Raw genomic sequence first — 19940 nt, 5'->3', positions numbered from 1 at the left:
CTTTTTTCCCCCCATTTTGGACGACATGACTTTTTTCACATTTTGAAAAATGTTTTCCTGTCTATTACTTCATATCAGCTATTTTCTAGATATGTTCCAATAAGCCGCTTGAGAAATGATCAAACCGTTTGGTCGTTTGTGTTGCTAAAACAATCAATGGTGGCAAAATCCTTTTTTTTTTTCTTGTTACCAAATGTACACATTCAAAGGCATACATTTGTGCTTATAAATTCAATGAAATAATAATAGATGTATTTGCTTCACTCAGGTGGCACTGTGTAAGAGAAATGTGTATTCTAACCAGTGAAACAAAAACAAACCCATAATGTAAGTGGACTGTTATTTTATTTGAATAATACACAACCACAACATCACTAGTGACCCTCAATCAACATATATGGAATAATACATGACAAGGTTTTATTTGTTTTGATGGTGTTTGCTTTATTTATTATAACTGTGAGAAAATTTGCTTCAAAATTTCATTCACAAAATTCCTGTCTTACATTCTCTGCATGACAATTGAGAGAATGATCCAACTCATACAGGAACTTATAGAGTCATTTTAACATAATCAAAGAGCCGTGATGGCGCAAATATGTGAAAATAAAGCACATCGGAGTGACAGACTTCTCTGGAATGCTTAAAAACTCAGAAAATTGGATCTTCTCAGTAGTTAAGGGATGAGGCTGTACTTCCTGGTGTTATTTCAAACTTTTAGCCACTACAGGAAGGCACACTTTCGTCTTATGGTTTAAACTCAGAGGCAGAAAAAGCTTTGTTACAGTTTCGATCAGGGCCAGACAATTAAATGACACTGACGAGGACAGACTGGAGGACACTGTGGACACAGAAGGCAAAACCTGTATCGTCGTGGGATGAATGACGGGGGAAAAGGGAAGGTGCTCGTTTACTGTTCTTCACAGCATCATGTTGGTCCGACATGTTAATGCCCATCCGAGCTTCACCTAGATATCCATTTCAAACTGTGCGTCATCACCTTAAAAGAAACATTAAAAAAAGTGTCACAAATAGGATTTGACTTTGTTTCAGCATCTTTTTAGTTATTGCGTTATGCAAATATTGAGTCCTGGAACAGATTGTATCACCTGAGAAAATATTGAGCTCTCAAAGTAACAACATTATCACCAACATTATAGTACAGTGGTGTAAATAGGATGCAGATTTATTCCCAATAAGATAATTTGTTTAATTTTCTATATACCCCGGTCAAAAATCCTCAGCTCCACTCTGATCTCATACCCCGGTGTACAGTATTTCTGATTTTCCTCCAAGTACCACCAGAGGAAGCTCGAGTACCACAGTTAGAGAACCATGGGCTTAGATAACAGAGCTGCACAATGGACAATTGTTTTTTAAAAAGGTCACTGTCAGTAAAATAAATAATATTCCTGACTTACGTTTAGAGCAAAAGAAGAACAGACTCCTGCAGGTAGAAAATAGCTAAGACACCGCTGTTTGTGAACAACATGTTGTTCAATGGTGAACATATCACTGCTGTACAGGTTTGTTTAAACAGGTGTCTTTCCAGTGATGTTCACCTGCTTTGGTCCCTACTGAACCCTGTATGTGCGTCAGCACACGCTGCAGCACAACAGGCAAAAAACACAGCGTAGATCAACATTTAAATTAAAGCATTTTATCAAAAATATGACCATGTGAAACAATGTCACTACCAGTCTGCCAAAAATAAAGCTCTGCTAAAGTCTACAGCCAGAGCATGTGTAAAGACATTTAAATGTCTCCCTGTGTTTTATGTCTGATGTGTCAACATACCTGTGTTGCTGCTGTCAGGTGCAGTGGTGTTGTTGTTCAGTAGTTCTCCATGAGAGGCTTTCTCACAGGCTACTTTGGAGGGAGGACTGGTCACCCCTGGAATGTTGGGCAGACCTCGAGGAGGAGTCCTGGCGACTGGAGAGCCGCGACACTCCAGCAGGAATCTTCGGTCGTAGATGATCCTGGTACCTGTCGTGTAAAGAGGCAGGAAAAGAGGAAAATAAGCATCAGACAAAGTGAAGCACTGAGGTTCATTCTTGCACGAGTTGCTCGGCATCCTCAGTCTTGCTTAATGTGAATGAATGCAATAATATTTCTTTCTTTATTCTTTATTCCCTTATAAATATTGGCATGTTTTGTTTTGTTGTTGCAATGTAAATTGTTAAGTGTTCCTTTAATAAAAAACAACAAGTTTGAGATCTCCCTTTCTGCACCACACAGGACAAAAAAAACAACTGTTACAAAGTACATTATGAATAAACTCAATTTTACTTTTACTTGAGTAGATTTCGACGTTGGACAACATACTAAACCTTGACATTTTGGTGCGGTTTTGGACAACATAAACTATGACTTTCTGGTGACTTTGGTCTCATCTGACAAATCATATAATTAACATGTAATCATGTAATATAACATGTAATTGTGTAATAAATTAGTTGCAAAAATGTTATTACATATTTTAAGTCTGATGAAAATATTTTTGATTTTGTTGTAAATCTTGTTAATCTTTGTCTCCTATACATAAATGTAGGGTGACAAGTGTTTATCCTAACTTTTTTTGTTTGTTTATTATTTCTGTTCTTTTCTCAATATTTTATACGATTTTATGCTGTTTTTTGGTTGTATTTTTATATTTTCCAGTTACCCATTACTGTAACAGTATTTGTTATATACAAGCAGTGCATATCTGCTGTTCTGTATATTTGTTGTCAATAAATAAACATCACAAGATCAGCTGATGAAATCACTCCTGTGTGCTGTGTAATTATGACATTAAGCTTCAGGGTCAGTATTCCTCCTCCACTGTTTACAAGAAAAAAACAAATGCTAACCAGTGTGTGAGCTATTTTGTTGTTGTCAAGAGGTTTAGACAGGAAACTGTTTTGGCCAAAGGGCTATTATTTTGAAGGCCAGAGTGAAAGAGGAAGTGAGGTGTGTTAGGGCAAAAATTTGGGATAAATGAGATCTCACATTTAACAGATGTGCAGAACACCGCAATGTGATGGTTTATTTTTAGACAAAGTCAACCAACTTTTTGCACACACACCTCACTTCCCATTTCACTCAAGCCTTCAAAATAACAGCCCCCACAACAACTTCCTGTCCAGACCTCCTGACAACAACAAAATAGCTTATCCCGTGTTAGCAGTTAGCTGGGGCGGAGCACGGTGGTGTTTGACGGAGTGGTAGAGACCGCGTACGCGACCTCGTGGAGTTGGCATGAGGACAATTCACGTGTGACCGTGGATGTTCGCCACACCTGTTCTGTAAATGCAATAAACACACAAACGAATGGAATAGCAGCTGTAAACGTACCGCCCGGGGTGGTGCTAAACAGGGTTCCCCCGGGAGTGGTAGAGTAGTCGTGGGGCATGTGCTCCGCGTCGTTGACTGTCACCCTCCTGGTCGACGGGATGGCCTTGGCAGTGGTCTTCTGGCAGTCAGTGGACATCTTGTCTCAAGTATATCAGGCTGAAACTAGCTCACTAAACACTACTAAACAACATCTGACAAGACAGAGAGCGCGAGGACAGAGCTGCACCGTGTCTGTTTTTAGCAAAACAGCCACAGACGAATAAATATCTCTATTTTTCACAAGTGCAAACCATGGAAGGTGGTGTCTGACATCACAACACGCAGTGACACATTCACACAGTATGTGCGGGCTCTTTGTTAAAAGCACCTGAGCGCGCACACACACATACGATCACTCACGTCGTCCACAGTCAGGCTCTGCAATCAAACTGCACACACACAGAGCAGAGCAGACCAGACTGCAGAGAGACACAGTCTGCCCCCTACTGGTACTGAATCCCTGTGCAGTTGTCATTGGTGATGCAATTCATGTATTATTATATTGTGCAGGAAAAGTAACAGTTAAATTGTATTGTAAATATAATGCTCAATATGTTTGTTGTAATAATACCTATGTTTATCTGAATATTTAATGTAAAATGATATATATGAGCATGTTTAGTGTTTCTATTACAGTTGTCTGTGTGTTATTTTATCATATTCATTTTTGATTTCCTTTTGCTTAATCACTGATATAGTGCAATTACTGGCTTTATTACTATAGCAAATTTGAAAACAACCAGGACTGACCTTTACAGGGTAAAGGGTACAACATAAGAACATGAAACACAGTTAAAACACACCATGGTAAAGAAAAAGAAAAAAAAGTAAAATAGTAAAGTGGCAGGAAAAGTCTAGTAAGATATGTATGAATAAAATGTTCTCATCCCAAAGTGAAGGCTAAATAATAGGTGGGTCTTTAAAAGTGTTTTAAAATGTTTTAAAAATGTTCCATAGTGAGGGCAGTTCCATACTGTAATTTGCCCCGGGTTAATGCTGCATCCCCCCTGGCCCCCACCTGGTGGCACCATTGTTTAAGGCCTTGGGCAGTTCAGCATGTTGTATAATTCATAATGAAATTCAATATTACAGTTTCAGCTGAACTAGCTATACAACTATTAAGTAAATTCTTTAAATGTTTATTTTCTGTTGTCTTTCATGTTTGTAACTTTATTTCATTTTTTTATTTATGCTGCTGCCTGACTTGGGAATTGGGTTGAATACAAGTTTTAAAAAAGTGATAAAACTATAAATCACATTTGGATTGTTCACAAGTACAATATGATCAAAATTATACACACACAGTACACAAGGACATTTCATTTCTTTATTAATTTTTGTAAATGTTGAGCTGGTGTACAGAGTAAATTGTCAATAGATGTCCTCAGATTTGATTGGGATTAAAAGGCTCTTATATGTGTATTTTAAATTCATGATCAACTCTCCATAACATTTAAAAAAAAAAAAAAAAAGCAAAACAAAAAATCAGGTTAAAATACCCACAAGAACCCAATTTATCCCTTGGTTTGCAGGCATTACTCAGAACTCAACAGTCTCTTGGTAGCTACAGCTGTATGATGCTAAAAGTACATCCATAACATAACTAGAATCCCATTTGACAAGTAAGGGTGCATAGCATTCTAAGTAAATATATATATTTTTTAATATATTTCTCATATACATACACATATATGTGTGTATATATGTGTATATATACATATCCTTTTATGTTAAAAACATTTTCTGTGCATGTACGCAGTTGCATTCCTTAGTATTGAGTAATATGCTATTGCGTTAATAATGTCTTCAATCCATTCTAAAGGAATATACATGTGTTCTCTAGTTTTTGCAACAGTTAATATTTTTGCATGGACGTGGTGCATGGCGTCGACTCAGTAGTCCCTCAGAGCAGAGCTCGGTATTGTTTATTTTTCGTGGAACCGCTCCTTCCTCTGCTCGCCCTTGTTTGTGTGGATTCCTCCATTCAAAACTGATTTGAAACCGTCGCCACGTGGAAGCCTCGGAAGTGGCTCGGTCTCACGTTTTGAGATCAAGAGTTGTTGAGTGTGGCTGTGTGTTGAGTAAAAATGCTTGTCATCTTGTTGAAGGAGCAACCACGCGTCACTCCATACGGCTTCAGAGTGCTTTCCCCTCGTCTGTCTTTTCACCATGCAGAGCCCCTTCCCGTCCCACACCTCCTCACTCTAAAACCCTGACATCAGCAGTGGATTTATAAAACAGGCCCTTTCATCAGAAACCAATGCAAGCCTATCATAATCATGAGCCCTTAGAGAGCAAACCATATGACATGTGGGGCAATATGTCAAAATATTACTGACATCCAACCTTTTTATGACTCTTAAAAAAATAGTAATATAATAGAAATAATACGTGTGAATGGATATTTGTTAAAATGGCAAGAAACACATCTTCACATCTTTCCTCTTATGTATGTTTGTTATGAAATGAGAATGAAATGACATGTTTTTGACGATCAAGAGCAGATACTGAGTGAAACACCCTATGATCTACTAAAGTACAAAGCCAACACAACCTTATAACGAGACTTACAGTATACCAAGACTTTACATTCGTCATCTCTGGCCGTGGAGCCGAAACTAAACACTTATTGACAGGTGCTTATTGCAAAAGTTTGGCGACTTACATTGTCTTAAATAACATATCAATCAACGTTTACTGAAACGTTTGAAAAGGAAATGCGTGTGTGACTGATATCACGTGAGATGGTTTCGCTTTTTGAGGTAAATTAAGTTTCTGTTTTTAAAAAAAAGAAGAAAAAAGACGTGAATTACATGTGTAACGTGAGAGCTGCTGCTCTTTGTTCATTTGCAATATAGCTTTCTGTGATATTATCACAACATTGATATGTCCCATGATACAGGACTGAATACATGATAGTAAAATCTCACACACATGCGCTCACACACTCACACACACACCCAATAGGATTTATTTCAAGGTGCATATGAATGTTATTAAGATTTTTAAAACTACACCACATGAAAACAGACACTGGGCACTTTGCAGATGGGAGACCAGCTTTTTTGCACAACTCAAACGTAAGTTTTCTTATTCCAAAAGAGGAAAAAGTGGTAAAAATATCAGATGCTAATGTGCTGACATCATTTCTGAGTGTAGTGAGGCTCAAACCTGTGTGAAATCAGATCTGAAGCCCGAGCTTCGGAAGAACATGAACTATGATCCTAAACCCCGCCCCCCCGTCACACGAAAACACACTCAGCCACAGTCACACAAACGAGCCTATCTTTTGTAAGCAGTTATTGCTTCTTTTGAAGAACAGTTAAGACGTGACAAAAAAAACAAAAAAAACAAAAGATGTGCCAGGGAAGAAAGGAGTGAGACAAGAGACACACTTCAGGAAGGGTCAGGCTCACAGTTGCGGGTCAGTATTACAGTTTCTCATCACAGTGATTGGTGACTGACTGTCTTTGCTACACTTTACCAAGAGTTACCAAGGAGACAAACATCAAAGCTCAACACATCCTTGACCCGCGACACAACATTCCTCCTTTCTCCAGCTGATTCTCTTTTTTTTACCCAGTCCAACCAGTGCTACATTATTACCAGCATTTTTCAGCCACTTCACCCACATCAAGTGACACTTTCTAGTGGTGGTGAGATGGTCTATAAGTGCACCCCACTGGGCGGTGGCATCAGATACTGCACAAAGAGGATATAGAGACACTGCTACAAAGGTGAATTTGTATCCTGGTACCTCTGGTAGGAGGTGGACAGGACTGCTACATCTACTCTGAGAGGCTGACTGAAAGGGGGGAGGGGTTGGAGGTGGAGGTAGGGCGGTACGGGGCAACATGGAGCGATGAGAGGTGTCGGGATTTAAGACAGACAACGGATTATCACAGACTGTGGATGAAAAGGTGGAGGATTAGGATGGCAGAGTAGGCTAATCTGTCATTTAGCATATATCTCGAGACAGGTCCGTCACAAAACCCCCCGCAGTGAGCGATTTAAAGCCGTCCCTTTACACTTTTACATGTCTAAAGCAAATGATGAAAGCACAGAGAAACAAACAGCTGGACACACAGAAATCTGATGCTAAAAACAGGCAGAGACACGACATTTTGCATGTTCTTGTAACCCACAAAGATCTCAAGATATATAGAATAATACATAGGTTCAGACCAAATGAACCAAACGGGGGGGGGGTTTCTTATGTAACTGAAACAGCAGCATCAGTGGCGTCGCTTGGGGATCTTGTTACATCAACAACACATGTAACACAGTCACGTAGAGCATTTCAGTGCATACACTATTATGTACAACACCAATATTATTGGGTGATATTTGTAGCTTTACTGGACTTTGAGAGCACTGGGACGGATTCAAAACAAGTCTGTGATGCTTTGAAGAATGCGGGCAGGTGGGGTTGGGGGGATAACATGTTGCCTAGAGATTATGTAATCCTCGATATTTTAGTCTTCTTTTTTTTTCATGTTTCACAGGTACATTTCCCCTGTCGATTTAGAAAAGTGGCCAGTGATTGACCAAACCTTACAGTGCATGCCTGTCCCATACAGCGGTGTCTCCTCCCCATCCCTCCCCGCCCCTTTAACCCACCCCCTGCATTCCCTCGGTATTTGTAGTTAAAGACAGGCCATGCGGCAGCAGTCACTCATGCTGACACAGATAACAGGAAGCACGTTTTGGTTGCTAGTTTTTTTTGTTTTTTTTGTCTGTGTTTGGTTTTTGTTTTATATGAAATCATGCTTCTAGCCTAGTTATTTTATATATATATGTATATATATATATATGTTTTTCCCATGTTTTCTTTAAAAAAAAGTAATAAAAACTACAAGTAAATCCATATCCTTTCTCTTCTGGTGTGTGCTGATAGCCGGCTTAGCCGCCATGGTTGTCATTAAGTTGTAGCTGTTCATTTCTGCCCTTCTGCTTCTGTTTTTTAACGTGTTCTTCTTCCTTATGAGTTGCTTCTGGTCATGTGTCCATATAGGATGGTTTTGGTGAGGGGGTTGAATCCTGCGGAGAACTCTGTAGAGAAACAAAAAAAACGCAGAGTCAGCGCACGTCGGAGCAAAACGTCACACACACACACGCATGCGGGCTGCGGTCATTTGGTGCAAGTATTTTTACACAAGACAAATATGTCCATTCTTTAAAAAGGGACCTGGGCTACAATGATCCTCGTTAATCACTAATGTCTCATTCTAACATTTAGTTCTGTAAAAGCATCCAAGCAAAATGGTTTAACATTCAGAAGCAAGTCACTAAAAATGTCAGTAATCACAGGGATGTCAAGGCCTTTATTTTGGAAAGGGCAAGTTACACACACACATCGACTTGTTTTTAAATATCTTAGTGAGGACACATCATTGACGTAATATGTTCCTTAGCCCCTTACACTAACATAAGTGCCTAACCCCAACCCTTAACCTAACCCAATTCTAACACTAACCCTAAAACCAGGTCCTAAGCCCTTTAAAGTTGTGGGGCCCAGACAAAATGTCCCAACAAAGATAGGTTTGTATGTTTTTTTTTGATCTGACTAAGATATAAATACACACACACACACAGACTTGTTTTTAAATATCTTAGGGAGGTCACATAACTGACATAATGCATTCCTAGCCCCTTAACCTTAACCCTTACCCAAACCTAAACCCCATTCTAACACTAACCCTAAAACCAGGTCTTAACCCTCAAAAAACCCTTCAAGTTGTGGGGCCCATACAAGATGTCCCCACAGAGATAGGTTTGTATGTATGTTCGACCTCACAAAGATATAAATACAATTAAACACACACACAGCTTTGCAAGTGTCAACTATTTTCCAACAAAATTTACAGCAACTGTAATAATCCATTGGCCTCAAACTTGCTTAGTATGTATGGAATTATATCTGAATATTTTAATCTTATTTCTGAATCTACAATGGAACATTTTTGAATAAAATTAAAAAAAAGATAATTAAAAAATTGTTTATTTGAGCAAACAATAAAAAAAAGATTTTGCTATTGACAAATATAACTCTGTACATACATACTGTACGCCGTAAAAAACAAGCGTTTACCTAAATCATCCTTATATTATCTTTAAAATAATAATATCCATGTCAGATTTCTGTTCATATCACATACATTAAGACTGACCAACAGTCTGTCAGATCTAAAAAGAAAAATAAGATGCATAATAATCTATTATTAAACTATCTTTTATGATTATGAATAATTATATATGAATACATGTTAGTCGAGTTAGGTGGTTCTTTTTCGGACGTGATATTTGCTGATGATACTTATTTGTAAGGGAAAGAGATAATAAAGAGTGATTTTTTTATTACGATTATTATTATTATTATTATTACAATAATGATAATAATAATAATAATAATGATAATAATAATAATTTCATGATTAAAGTTATTCATTTATCAAATCACTTAATGATTATTTAATTGTCATTTTTTGCTGTGCCAGTCTCACATAACATATCATTAGTACTGGATTAAAGGTGCATTCAGGTGCATTTAATCCAGAGAGGCTGGATTAAATGGTCTAGCCCGCAGGTCAGTCCCATACCTGAGGGGACGCAGCGCTCAGTCTGCCTCACTGCTTAACTCTCCGCAGACTGGCACATTTCACTATCTGAGCACCTTTCTTCACATCCACAGTATCGGGCTACATCAGGGGAAAGGGAGTTGGCGGCAGAAAAGGTGTGAGGGTTGAGGGGGGGTGGCAGGAGAGAGCAGGAAAAAGTGGTTGAGGGAAAAGTTAGTCATGGGAGAGTTAAATAAAAAGAGAAAGGACAGAATCAGAAAGATGTGAAGGGAAAGGCGAGAAAGATGCGGAGGAGGGGAAGACAGGAAGTACAGAAAAATAAATGTGAGAAACATATATGTGACGGGGGGAGGAAAGAAGGGAGAAAAGAAGGAAATTATGTAAAAACAGTCAAGGTAGGACAGAAGTGATGGATGGCAGCTGATCTTCAAAATGGATATGGTTAAGACTAATATCAAGAAGATTTATGTCCTGGCCGTCAAACCAAACCAATGAATGACTGTAAATAATCTTGCAGGTTTAAGTGACACAGCACACAGTCACAGGTGAAGGACTTTAACTTTTAATGAAGGCAAAAAAAGACAGAAAAGTGTGGATAACTGGTGGAGAGAAACTGGTCAAATATAACCACAGGCCACAGTCAGTTAATTCAGTCATGAAGGTGCAAGAAAAACACAAAACATGATAAGTGAGAGAAGCTTAGTGATGAGTGAAATGATGTCACTCTGAGTGGGCTGATGAACTGTGAGCAGTAACAGCACCAGAGCGACGGGGCCTCACGTGTTGCCTCTAGAACACAGTAGATAAACATGGTGTTCATATTTGTATGGAACCTTAATGTTACACAAATCAGACAACCAAACACTTTGCACAATCCTCTGTCGTGACTGGGGACCCAAACACAAGTAACACAAGTACTTTGAGGGTGCCAAAAGTGAACAATTGGTTTGAGTTTTATTACTAATTAATATTTTTTTCTGACTATTTAGCTCACTTTGTTCACATTTAGCCCCTTTAATATGAGACAGGAATTAATTAATATGAAAACTGTCTTATGTATATATATATATATATATATATATATATATATATATATATATATATATATATACACTGTATATATATATACTGTATATATATATATATATATATATGCACACACACATATATATGTATACATGTATACATATATATACAGTACTGTGCAAAAGTTCTGTTGTTTTTTCTGTCTGTCAAATTCTGTGATCATTGGAATTTGGAATGAAGTGATGCGAGCTGTCAATGAGTTTAACTCATGCAACATGTGTATGTAATGCTCACGGATGTCAAGCTTTAAATGAAATAGTAGGACAAACACAGGATATATATGTATATATATATACATACATATATATCATCACTGCCCATGGATTCACAGATTAGTAAAATGTGAACAAAGTGAGCTAAAAGTTGTATGCATAAGGTTTTAAAGTCAGCACCTCATAACAAACAAATGAGCACAGCTCAGCACAGCACTGCTCGACTCTACTCTACTTTTTTGCTTTTCCATTAACGATAGTCCCTTGTACCTGGTACTTTTTCAGTACCTACCTGCTCTGGTGGGGTTCCAAGCGAGCCGAGCAGTTACACTGAAAACAACTACTTTGTTCGTTACTAGTTTGTGTTGCGTATAAAAGGACGTCACAGCATTTTTGTGCATCCGTGGTATGATGACTCATCCCCCATTGAGGAAGTACTATAGTAATGGAGAACAACCCAAACCATGTAGAGTCAAGCCGTGCTGAGCTGTGCTACAACTGTATTGTGGAAAACTGCCCAAACTGTGCTCCCAGTCTGTCACTACTTCTTACTGAAGCTCATGCAGGTTAAGCTACTGAAGGACTCGCTGAGGGAAACCATGATGAGATGACACTAATAAGCTTACTGCAGCACACATTTCCCTTCTCAATATGAAGTAGCCACTATATGGTTTGAATCGACGCGAGGAGCATCTTAATAACAGAGGCCTCAGGTGATGCAAGGCCTTGCGGCTGACAGTGAGCTGCCTGCAGATCAGAATCCCACCTTGCTGCTGTCGCGGCCCAGGATGGCGTAGCTCATGAACTGCTCAGCATCAACATCCAGCTCATTGGCGTCCTGCAGAGAACCCTCCATGCACACCTCCTGAACCCCCTCTTCACCTGAACCCTTTCCTCTGCGCACAACCTTACGCACAATCTGTCACATACACACGACCACAAACAGGAGGGTGGGAGAGAGTGATGGGTGAAAACAGAGTGGACAGTGAAAAGAAACTGTTATGTATTTTTTCTATTATTTTGACAAAATAAATCCACAGTGTAAAGGTGTATGTGATGATCCACTTAATATGATGATTATTAACTTAATAATCATTCTGGGAAGAGAAAGTGTGAGGCTACTGTGACACTGACAAGGGAAACAACGAGTGGACCCCACTTTAAGAATACATTATTCTTGAATGACTCACCTTTTTTGTGACAATGTTTCCATGTTCATCCGTGAACTGTTCCTCGCTTACTTGCTCCCCTGGAAGATCTTCAGCCTCATCGCCCTGTGGAAACCATTTGCCAACCTTAATTTTATTTTTTTCCAAATAAACCATAAATGCATTTATCTCCTCTTGATTAAACTGGACCTCTGCTGAAGGAAATTAAATGAGCACTTAGTGAATTATGGATCTACAGCAGATTAAAACAGCCATGAATGCATCCACTGATTAGAAACTCAGAGAAGCAGATGGGGAGGGGGGGTGAATAAAGTATGTCAGTCCAACTGTTGGGATCTACAGAGCTCTTTTTCTTTTCTGTTTTCTCGTTGACACTTGCAATTACAGTTCATGAAGTTCATGACAACACTGTTATAGCCCACAATGATTTGCAGTGAGTGCGTTGACGCAGCTATTTTTAAGCTCAAAGAAATTCTTGCAGCCGGTGAAGTGAGCAAGAGTCAGCTAAACTTGTGAAGCTTGTGACTAAAACTCAGTCATACACTACTGGCAGTAAAGGACATTGAAATAGATTAGGAAGCAATATATATACCTGCCTTGTTGAGACAAAATGACTTGACACATAATCCTAACAGTCCCTTTGCTCAATCTACTGCAGTAAAATCATTTCCACTCCAGCATCTTTCCACTTTTCACCAAAACAGTAATCTTTCCTTTGATTACTGCCTGTGAATTCGGTCTCCAGACTTCATCTAGTCTCTCCTCTGTCCCTCTCTCTTTGTACCTTGAGGATGACTCTGCGGCGGACCACTCTGGTGGTGACGTTCTCCTCCTCATCGGCCACTCCCTCGACCTCACCGAGCTCTCGGTCCAGCTGACAGTGAATGTAGGTGAGCACGGACCGCACCGAGCCGCTGGCTATGTGAAGGACATTCTGACAGCTGATGACCAGGAAAGCCAGCAGCACAAAGCTGAAGAGGAGCTCGGTCACCAGGGCCCACATCGCCCCACAAAGGTTCCCAAAAAATCAACACAGCCCGCACACGACAATGCAACACTCCGGCTTCACGTCCCGTCAGCCTTCCTCAACTCAGCTCCTCTCTCCGTTTAGAGGGAGGGTAACAGCTGCAAGACCTCTGCCTTTTGACACTGGCTCAGTCAAAATAAGTTTGGAATCTTTAAGTTCATATCTGTGCTCCACTTGCTGGGGCTGTGGGCCCTTTCCTCTGTTCTCTATTCCCTCTTCTTCCCAGTGACAGATCAGGAGTATCCAGTCAATGACAAATCAAGGCAAAAGCAACCTTGGGAGCTTTCTATTCGCACCTCTCCCCCTTTTTCTGACCATGTGACTTATGAGCTTTAAATACCTCTGGCTACTCCACTGTCCCTCTGTATACTGTGATTAAAGCATGTCCTCATGTCCTGCTTTAATATTTGTCTTTACCCTGCACACACTGGTCGGTAAATGTCTGTTAAACCATTGACGACTGTATGCAAACACATCTTTATGGCCTGCATTGCATTCAAATAAAAACAAAGTGCGCTCTTAAACTGTCTATGAGTAAAAAAAGAGTATGAAGTCAGTATCAAGCTCACAAAGGCGCAAAACACAACCTTCTATTCTATGAGTTGGTCTTTTACAGTATGAAGTGTGATGTGTGTGTGTGTGTTGTCCCAAAAAGCTTACACGTGCAAATGACTGAGGTGGGGATGGATCATGTAACTTGAGAGGGCTCGCTATTTTTGGATGAACATGCTGTTTGTGCCCATGTTGGGCCGTAGACTGTGTGTGTGTCTACATGTACAGTAGGCTGTGAAGACACAACATGATTCAAACCTATCTTTATGAGGCCATTTTGACCCTGTGTGGACATTTAGTGAGGTCTTTAAAGGGCTTTTTGATCTTTAAGACTTGGTTTCGGGATTAGGAATAGACTTAGGTTTGTGTTAGGTAAAGGTTAAAGGTTATAGGGTAATACATTTAGTTATGATGGTTAAGATAAGGTTAAGGGACGAGAGAATGCATTGTGTCCATGAGATGGGTGTCCTTACTGCACAGGAATACAGTGTGTGGATGTAATTTGTATAAATGCCAACACAAGTGTGCCTTCATAATGTGACCATTCAGGTGCACTGGGCATGTTGTTAAACAGGAAGTTGATTCTCTTCTTTGCAATTGTTTGCTCAGTTTCAGAAAATACTCCTAATGAGACACAACAATGGTGAAAAGTAAGAGCATGGGTTTTTGTGAAGGGACTGACAACGAGGTGAAATTGAAAGTAAAAGTGACAGGAGCTTTTATTTCACTGCTGATAGTCAGGTCATGGTTGATGGTATCCATTAAGGAAGTGAATGCCCTTCCAGACTGAATGTTAACTCTTAAATGCCAGGACAGTGCTCATTGTTGATTTATCCGGTGAAGAATGTATGCATTTAAAATGGACTAAATTCTTTACAACTTCCCAGCACTTCTTTTTTTTTTTTTAGTTTGCACGGAAGGAGCAGAACACTCACCTGGCCCTTCAGACGCACATCGTCCCAGGCCCGTAGCTCTGGTACTCTGTGTGGGAAGCCCAAACCCTTCTCAAATGGTTGGGTACCTCTGAAGTGCCCGCATAAGATCTCAGAGTGCCCCATGTCTCTCACAGGCTGAAGCAAGGCCTCTGGTGACATATGCGATTGGTCTCCGTCAACAGCGTTGCGCATATGCGATTGGTCTCCGTCAACAGCGTTGCGTACAGATGACATCATGGAGTCCATGGCCTGTCTGGGCTTGGACTGACTGCCCACCCAGGCCTGAGTAGGGTCAGTGACAGGCATCCATTGTGGGCCTGTTTGCTCCTGCAGGTAGGAAAGGAAAGAGCCTCCACCACTGTTTCCACCATTACCTGACCTGGAATGAGAGAATGTTCAATGAGGAGGTGGCTCATGCGCTGCACATTTACAGAAAGGAGAGTTAAACATCATGTATAGCTTTGGTTACTGATCTCTCATCATGGAATTGTCAGAGCAACTCCAGTTGATGGCATGTGATAAAGTTAAATAGAATATAAGAAGAGATTTATCATTTTGCTAATGGAATTGTAACTTTGCAAGACTTTGGTGACCTGAGAGGCAGCCAACGTTCTTACTCACCTGTCTCCATTTCGATCTGGAACACAGCTCAGACCAGGTGACTCACTCAGCCGAGCATACACCCTTTGCTGTCCTGTAACAAGAGAATGCCCTTCGTCTGAGCCTGTCCCTCCTCCTCTTCCTCCTCCAGCTCCTCCACCACCAGTTGCACTGGTGACTGCCGATACCTCCGAGCTCGCCTCTGACCCCTGACCATTGTTCAGCCTGTTAAGATTGATCCCAGCGATGGTGCCCCCAAGCGAGGCTGGCGTGGCAGTGCTGAGCGAGTCAACGCCCATCTCTGAATCATCTTCGGGCAGCTCAATGGAGCCACTGAGCACCCCACCCCCTCCACTGGCTGCACTGGCCTGACTGGCTGGACGACCCAGACTTCCATACGGCAGTCCCAGCAGACCCTCTGAATCATCAGCATTGCTGCACTCCAGCGAGGAGTCCTCCACGGGCACCAGGGAGGGACTGTTGCCCGAGGGCCACACCTGCACATCAGACATCTCCATGAGGGTGTCTTCTTCTGTGGTGGCAATGGGTGCACAGTCGAGACTGGAGACCTCCTGCCAGTAAGGCTCAGCGCCCAGCGGTGAGGGCAGACTGTACTGCATGGAGGCCGGGGATAGAAGCTCATCCTGCGCGAGACCATAACCTGGAGCGAGACAGAGAGAGGCACACTGACACCCTGCCCCCTACCTCGCTCCCCGCCTCACCCCTACAGCACCTGGACCCTGGGAGGGGGTAAGTACCCCTGCCCAGAGCTGGGCATCTAGGGAAGGAGTAGAGGCTGAAGGGACAAATGGGAGAAGAATGGGGAGGAAGAGAGGGTAGGGCCAAGACAATGTGAGCTGCAATAAAGGTGCAAGGAGCTTTAGACAAAAGAGCAAGGGCAACTTTTAGAAAAGGGGGCGTCAAGCTCGATCAGTCAGCGCTGACGGTGGGAGCAGCAGTGGCAGCAGCAGCAGCAGGCACAGCCAGATGGACTGAGAGACTGAGACCGAGTTTCGAACCCAGCAGTGACTGATGCTGCTCTGCTGGCTGCCACCTGCAGGGAGACGGACAGGGATTACTGCATCTGCCCCCAACCTGGGGCTGGGACACACGCCTGTCCAACAGTGACACACAACCTGTCACACGTACACATGCCATAAACACGCTCCCTCACTCGTACCGTCACTCACACGCACATATGCATGCATTCAGATCCACTCAAGAACAGGCATGTTATTATTGTTGCCAGGCTGGGTAGCATGCATGCAGGCAATCTCGTTCTCTCTTCACACACACGTTCCCACACACAACAGCTCAGTACACACAGCTGCTGAATTGTATTTTGACACATACTGTACATTTATTATTATGCATTCAACACTGTATTACACAACTACACTTAGGTGGCAGTCTATCAGGTACAACTGGCCACTGCAGTAAGTTCTCTTTCACAAAGGGTTTAATGTTCAGTTTTAATTGTCATTATTCCAGAGGGGCGATGATTTGTGTGATGTTTTTATAGGGGATTGTATAGGGTGATTTATTACCTTGCACAGAGAAGTGCTATACTGTGCTAATGTGCAACATATGTATTCAGATGAATGAGTTAATTTGCAAGACAAGTCTGTTTGTACGGTGTACCTAATAAACTGCCAACTGAGTGTATTAACATACATTTACAGAATTGCTGCAAAAACATATACATACATCGTTACTGCCTCAAAACCAATTAACAGAAACGACCAGGTGTAAATGTGCGGTGGACTCAGGTCACTCCTACATAGTACATGTTTGTGTACAGCTTCTTTGTAAAGGCAGACATGGCATGATAAAGCACAATGTCACACAGCACAATTTAACTACTGTCTCACTGGACTAATTACACTGAAAATGAAGACCTGTTCATTAATGTAAAAATGGCAATGGAAATGAGTGAGGTGTATTATTAGTATAATAGCTAAAATCTAAAGAGCAGTGCAGGTCAAGTGTGGGAAGCAGAGTTGAATTCCCCCCTCCCTGCATGTGTGCATGAGAGAGACAGACAGACAGACAGAGAGACAGAGAGACAGAGACGTATGTGTACACCTCGTAATGAAAAAAACGATGCAGAGCTGTGCAGGGTGTAACCTGATTCATGTTTGGCATTACTGCTGTTGGGTATTGCTGAGAGTGCAGGAGATATTTGTGACTCAAAGTGTTAAAGATGACCTCTTGTCCTACTTTCTGTTCTCTCATTCAGCCTCTCAACCTCTGTCATTTGTTCACAGAAATTGTTACACGACACAAAACTGTGCAAAGATGTAAACTGTTCTTCACTGTTTATTTGGGAGAACTGCTTTGTCATGTTCCTTTTCCCATTCATAAAAGCCTGACAGCACACTATGAGTTATATATGCTGCAGCAAATAGAGTTAAAGCATTAATAATACAATCATTAAAACAGTGAGTTTTAAGTTAACTGCAGTTGTGTGAGCAATCTTTTAGTTATCATTGAAAGTATCTGGAGTATTTGAAGATAAAACTTCAACTCTGTTTTCAACTTGTCTCTCAATGACAAAAGAGGTGAAAGAGAGAAATGTGTGGAATATGAAAAATGCACGTGTCATTTAATGACCCAGTGGAACACGAGACAGATAATACAGATAAACAAAGCAGTGAACTTCACGTACGAAATACACATAAAGTAAATAAAGATTTTGCCCAAACACTGATACATATGTATAAGGAGGACACACATTTAGTCAAACACTTAAATTAAAGACGCACACACAGACCGATTGATGAGTTTCACATCAAATAATAAGCACATTTACAGTAAGAGGAGGAACAGTATCACACTGACCCCAGTACAACACTCACAAAGACAATTAAAACATAGATTTCAAATAACTCATCAGATGGACTGAGTTTATACATAGAATTAGAGACATACAGCGACAACAGCAACATTCATACATGGACGGAGCAAGTCACAATCACAGTGTCTCACAAAAATAAGGTTTGTGGCATTGAAAGAAAAACAAAAACCTCCCATAAAAACTGGTCTATATTGATATGCATGCCATGCAAAACACGTCTTTCAGTCGAGCAGAATCAGGTGCTAGTGCAGTCTGTGAGTTGTCATCTCCAACAAGCCAGTGTTATTCCTCATGCCAGTGTCTCCAAGCAAACAGAGGGGTAAATGAGCAATGAAATTCAGCCTACGTGCACATGCAGTCAGACAGAGGGGAAAGTGGGAGACAGGATGGAGAGCGAGGGAGAGGACAGAGTGGGACACGAGAAAGGAGTAGGCAGCAGGACAGAAAGAGGAATTATGGAATAGGGTGATGAACACAGAAACAGTGAGAGACAGCAAGGGTCACCTCCCCCCTCCCAGTGGGTGCTGCGTACACAGCCTGTGTGAGGTGTGTCAGTCACAGAGTGGACACTCAAAAAAGGTGGGGGTTTTCAAGAATTCAAAAAATAAAGAAGATGCACAACTAGTCGCAAAAAAAAGAGGCAAAGATGTGGGTCAGAGGTCAACATGAGGTCGGCATGAGATCAGAGTTCGGAGAGGAGTGAGAAGGAGGAAGAATAGGGCGGCTAGGCTGCAGATGACATGTCCAGAGAAACACAGAGAGAGGGACAGATTCACAGGGAATGAAAACAGGGCTCCCAAAAGGTCATTCAGTGCACCAACATTAGCTCTAGAGAGACTCAAACTACTCCCCATGCAACCACAGGCAGACAGCATTTAAACGTCCTCTCACAAAAGTCGAAAAGAAGGTATCTTTACCATTTAGTATAGTTTCTATTTTCTGACTTGGAAATTATCTTATTAGAAATGTGCTTACCTATAGTAGTACACTAGCATTATGAATCAAAATTCTTGAGCAAATCTGTAAAGACATCGTTTTGACATACCGTAAAGAGGCAAAGACAGAAACAAAATAGAGAAAGATAGAATAAAGGCTGCTGTTTATTCTTACATGAGTACGTTTCTTTTGCATTAACGAGCTGAAATATTTGGAAAAAACACATTTTGAGTTTCTTTCATTGTAAAAAGTTCTCTTGTAAAAACGTTTGAAGACACCACAACCACTCCCATGTCTGATAGCATGCTAAATACGAAGCTAATGCTAGCTGGCAGTTAGCAAAGCCGGAAGACTTGAAACAGATCAACCAACACGTCATTAAATACAATATTTATATATGTTATGTGCTGGACTATTCCCTATTTCTTGGCATTGTAACTATATAGATACCAAACACATAACAGAGTTAGTCCAGCTGTTTCCAGTCTCTATGCTAAGGTAAGGCAAGCTAAGTAGCTAGTTGTGGCATTTCATAACATTTCATAACATTTCCTTAGTAAGACTAGCTGGTAAGTATTTAACAATTTATTTTTCATGTTTCATTGATTATTAT

At 40.9% G+C, this 19940-nt stretch overlaps 2 protein-coding genes and 1 long non-coding RNA gene across 26 annotated transcripts in view; all 3 read right to left on the bottom strand.

Moving 5' to 3' along the window:
- Positions 1 to 418: 418 nt before the first annotated feature.
- LOC131463865 (eukaryotic translation initiation factor 4E-binding protein 1-like) lies at positions 419 to 3773 on the bottom strand. Its single transcript, XM_058635950.1, has 3 exons — positions 3337 to 3773; positions 1798 to 1986; positions 419 to 1000 (listed from the first exon to the last, which is right to left on the bottom strand). Exons 1-3 carry the CDS (start codon positions 3470 to 3472, stop codon positions 969 to 971), a joined length of 357 nt encoding a protein of 118 aa, XP_058491933.1. The 5' UTR covers positions 3473 to 3773; the 3' UTR covers positions 419 to 968.
- Positions 3774 to 4688: 915 nt separating this feature from the next.
- LOC131463863 (ankyrin-1-like) overlaps positions 4689 to 19940 on the bottom strand; it is a 103495-nt gene continuing 88243 nt past the window's right edge. For 17 of the 24 annotated variants that reach the window (XM_058635931.1, XM_058635924.1, XM_058635926.1 and 14 more), the window contains 6 exons: positions 15556 to 16195; positions 14935 to 15313; positions 12442 to 12525; positions 12018 to 12170; positions 9975 to 10073; positions 4689 to 8427 (listed from right to left, as the gene is read on the bottom strand). In XM_058635931.1, the coding sequence (XP_058491914.1) occupies positions 10002 to 10073; positions 12018 to 12170; positions 12442 to 12525; positions 14935 to 15313; positions 15556 to 16195 (1328 nt within the window). In that variant the 3' untranslated portion in view covers positions 4689 to 8427; positions 9975 to 10001. Of the gene's footprint in view, positions 8428 to 9974; positions 10074 to 10499; positions 10743 to 11096; positions 12171 to 12441; positions 12526 to 13204; positions 13986 to 14934; positions 15314 to 15555; positions 16196 to 19940 lie in introns of those variants that run through there. The other 7 variants (XM_058635945.1, XM_058635949.1, XM_058635933.1 and 4 more) reach the window with 6 other exon arrangements.
- On the bottom strand, positions 8680 to 9968 carry LOC131463866 (uncharacterized). Its single transcript, XR_009241122.1, has 2 exons — positions 9052 to 9968; positions 8680 to 8829 (listed from the first exon to the last, which is right to left on the bottom strand). It is a non-coding gene; the product is annotated as an uncharacterized LOC131463866 (long non-coding RNA).

Source organism: Solea solea, chromosome 8, assembly GCF_958295425.1.
Source record: "Solea solea chromosome 8, fSolSol10.1, whole genome shotgun sequence".
Lineage (NCBI taxonomy): Eukaryota > Metazoa > Chordata > Actinopteri > Pleuronectiformes > Soleidae > Solea > Solea solea.
Note: the sequence above shows the minus strand (reverse complement) of the source record. Positions and strands in the feature narration are given on the sequence as shown.

Bases quoted from the DNA above. Each gene is read 5' to 3' on its own strand.
- LOC131463865 (XM_058635950.1), bottom strand. From the start codon at position 3,472: ATGTCCACTGACTGCCAGAAGACCACTGCCAAGGCCATCCCGTCGACC. The intron at 1,987-3,336 runs GTACGTTTACAG...TTTACACGACAG, and splicing joins GTTTAGCACCACCCCGGGCG to GTACCAGGATCATCTACGAC. The intron at 1,001-1,797 runs GTATGTTGACAC...GTTTCTTTTAAG, and splicing joins ACCTGACAGCAGCAACACAG to GTGATGACGCACAGTTTGAA.